The sequence below is a fragment of the Trachemys scripta genome, chromosome 14 (genome assembly GCF_013100865.1).
Source record: "Trachemys scripta elegans isolate TJP31775 chromosome 14, CAS_Tse_1.0, whole genome shotgun sequence".
In the NCBI taxonomy this organism is placed as follows: domain Eukaryota; kingdom Metazoa; phylum Chordata; order Testudines; family Emydidae; genus Trachemys; species Trachemys scripta.
The window spans coordinates 21,769,674-21,772,313 of record NC_048311.1 but is presented as its reverse complement, the minus strand read 5'-3'; the positions used below and the strand labels follow the sequence as shown (position 1 = coordinate 21,772,313).

At 57.8% G+C, this 2,640-nt stretch overlaps 1 protein-coding gene across 1 annotated transcript; it reads left to right on the top strand.

Annotated features, from left to right (window-relative positions):
• The first annotated feature begins 211 nt into the window (after window positions 1-211).
• Window positions 212-2,330, top strand: LOC117887677. The gene is made up of 3 exons (XM_034790358.1): window positions 212-234; window positions 543-664; window positions 1,066-2,330. The coding sequence occupies exons 1-3, from the start codon at window positions 223-225 to the stop codon at window positions 1,775-1,777; spliced, it is 846 nt and encodes a 281-aa protein (XP_034646249.1). The 5' UTR covers window positions 212-222; the 3' UTR covers window positions 1,778-2,330.
• Window positions 2,331-2,640: the final 310 nt, after the last annotated feature.

The window sequence follows — 2,640 nt, the reverse complement described above, 5'->3', positions numbered from 1 at the left end:
CCGTCCCACAGGGTCAGTGGAGCAGAGGAGGGGCCTGGCGAACGGTATAAAGAGGAGCTGGGAGGGACTCAGCTGAAAGCCCATCACTGGGGATCTGGTGTGAGCATCTGTCAGTGAGTGACGGCACCCCCTTATCCTGTCCTATGGAAACCATGGTGAGTCCCCCCACCTCTTTCTGCCCCATGGAAACCCTGGTGAGTCCCCCCCGCCTCCTCCTACCCCATGGAAACCCTGGTGAGTCCCCGCTCCATCTCTTCATGCCCCATGGAAACCCTTGTGAGTCGCCCTTGTCCCCCCCACCTCCTGGCCCATGGAGCCCCAGAGGTGACCCGTCTGCCCACCTGTCACCTGCCTCAAGTAATCCCATGTGGGTCCCCTCTGCCATTCACCTACCCCCCACCTCCCCATCCCATCAAGCTCCAGGGGATTCTTCTCTGCCCCATCTCCTGTCGGTGGCATATCAGGGGCTAGGGGATGTGGGTTGGTGGCTCTGGGTCTGTGCCCAGGGCTCAGGGGAGCTGACACTGCAGGGTCCTGTGCAGGTGCTGGGATGGATGCCCAGGGCTGGACTCCTGCTGCTGCCCCTTCTCCTCTGCTTCGGGCCAGAGACCGCCGGGAGCATCAACTCGGACGCGCTCAAAGCCATCGTGGATCACGTCCACCAGTGAGTGACCGGCCTGGGCTGTGTGTGTGTTTTGGGCCTGCCCCACTCCCCTAGCCACAAAGGGAGCAGCAGGGACCCCTTGTGTCTGCTGGCATCACAGGGTTACCTAGAGCCACTGCCTCAGAACCGGTGATTCTGGGGCTGCAGGGGGGAAATGGGGTCCAGAACTGGGAGGGATGATTCTGGGGGTGCTGGGGGAGATGGAGCCCAGAGCTGGGAGGGGTGATTCTGGGGGGCAGGAGGGACATGGGGCCCTAAGATGGGAGGTGTGTTTCTGGAGGTGCAGGGGGAGGATGAATGTTTGTAGGCTGTGCAGGTGTTTGCACAGTTCATGCTCATTAACCCCGTGCTCAGTGTGTGATTTCCCCTGGGCTCACGCTCCCCTGCCCCCTCTCCTCCAGGTATCACCCTTCCCCCCCCATCATTCAGTATGCAGTGGCCATCTCCTTGCCGCAGTCCATGTGCAACAGCAACAGCCCAAGTGAGCTGAACGAGCACCTGCCTGTGGCCGAGCTCCAGGCGATGAAATCCAAGCTGGAGACGGATATTCTGTACGAGGGGGATCACATCGTCGCCGCCAAACCTGAGAAAAGTGGCAACCGCTACCTGCACTCTGAGTGGCTGATGCTCAGCCTGGACCAGAATGGGGTGAGTCCCGTCTCCCGCCTCCTGGACAAGTCCCGGGGCCAGACCAAGTGCCAGGAGACCCGCGCCTTGGATGAAATGCATGGCAACAACCGCTACCCCAGGTCATTTCCAAACAACCCATGCGGCTGGAACCGCTGCTTCGTCTTCTTCACCTATTACGCCCCCTGCCTGAGAACCTGCCTCAGCTTGAAGGACGACCACCGCATCCAGGAACTCATGGACGGGATCTTCAGCGCCATAGATGAAGACCATCGTGCCTTGGCCTTCCAGGAGGTTTTCGATCAGGACATAAATCGGGGGAAGCAGTTTGTATGGAACTCATGGCAAACGCTCTGTAACGTGCCCATGTACCAGTGCAATAACCAGGGCTGCCAGAGCTGTGAGGAGAAGGACGTCAACAAGAACTCCTGCCTAACAGCAGTGAAAAACCCAACCACGAAAGCCCCGAAGACAGCCCATGGGTGAGGGCGCGAAGGTGGGAGGAGAATGTAAGCTGCAATGCAATCAATCAACAACCAACCCATCCCTCCATCAACCCATCCATCCATCTGTCCTTCAACCTATCCATCCATGAACCCATCCGTCCTTCAACCCGTCTATCTGTCAACCCATCCATCTGTCCATCAACCCATCCACCAATCCTTCCATCCATCAGCCCATCCATCTGTCAACCCATCCGTCCATCATCCTTCAACCTATCCATCCATCTGTCTGTCAGCCCACTCATCCGTTAGCCCATCCATCTGTCATCCCAGCTGTCCATACCTCTCACATACCTCTCCTTCTATTTCACTATCTCATTTCAAGGTGCCCATTCCCTGAGTATCTGGGCACTGGGTTTGGCCTGTGATCTCTTCTCCCTCTCTTTCTGTATCTCATTTCCAGGGTGCCCATGCCCCTGGTATGTGGGCCCTGGGTTTCCCCTAAAAATTTGTCTCCCTTTCCCAGTCCAGCAGATGCACCTTCTCTGCCATATGATCAACACCAATAAAGCTTCAGAGCAGTCCTTGGCCTCACATCTCTGTCTGTGTGTCTGTCTCCTTGCTCCCTGGAGATGCCAGCTCCCCTGGGATCACCCCTCTGCAGACTGTATCATCCCCCACCCTCCAGACTGCAGTCCCTCATGCTCCCTATGCCTGCCCTACACCACCCCTAAGGGAGCTCCTAACCTCCACTCCTCACAGCCTGCACCCTAGATACCCACAGTACACGTGATGGGGTGAGTGTTTTCCACATCCCCATGCCAGTCCTGCTTCCTCACCTCCTGCTCCACTGCTGCAAGCCTTGTCCCTCACCCCCTATGCCATTCCCAGGAGATGGAGAACCTG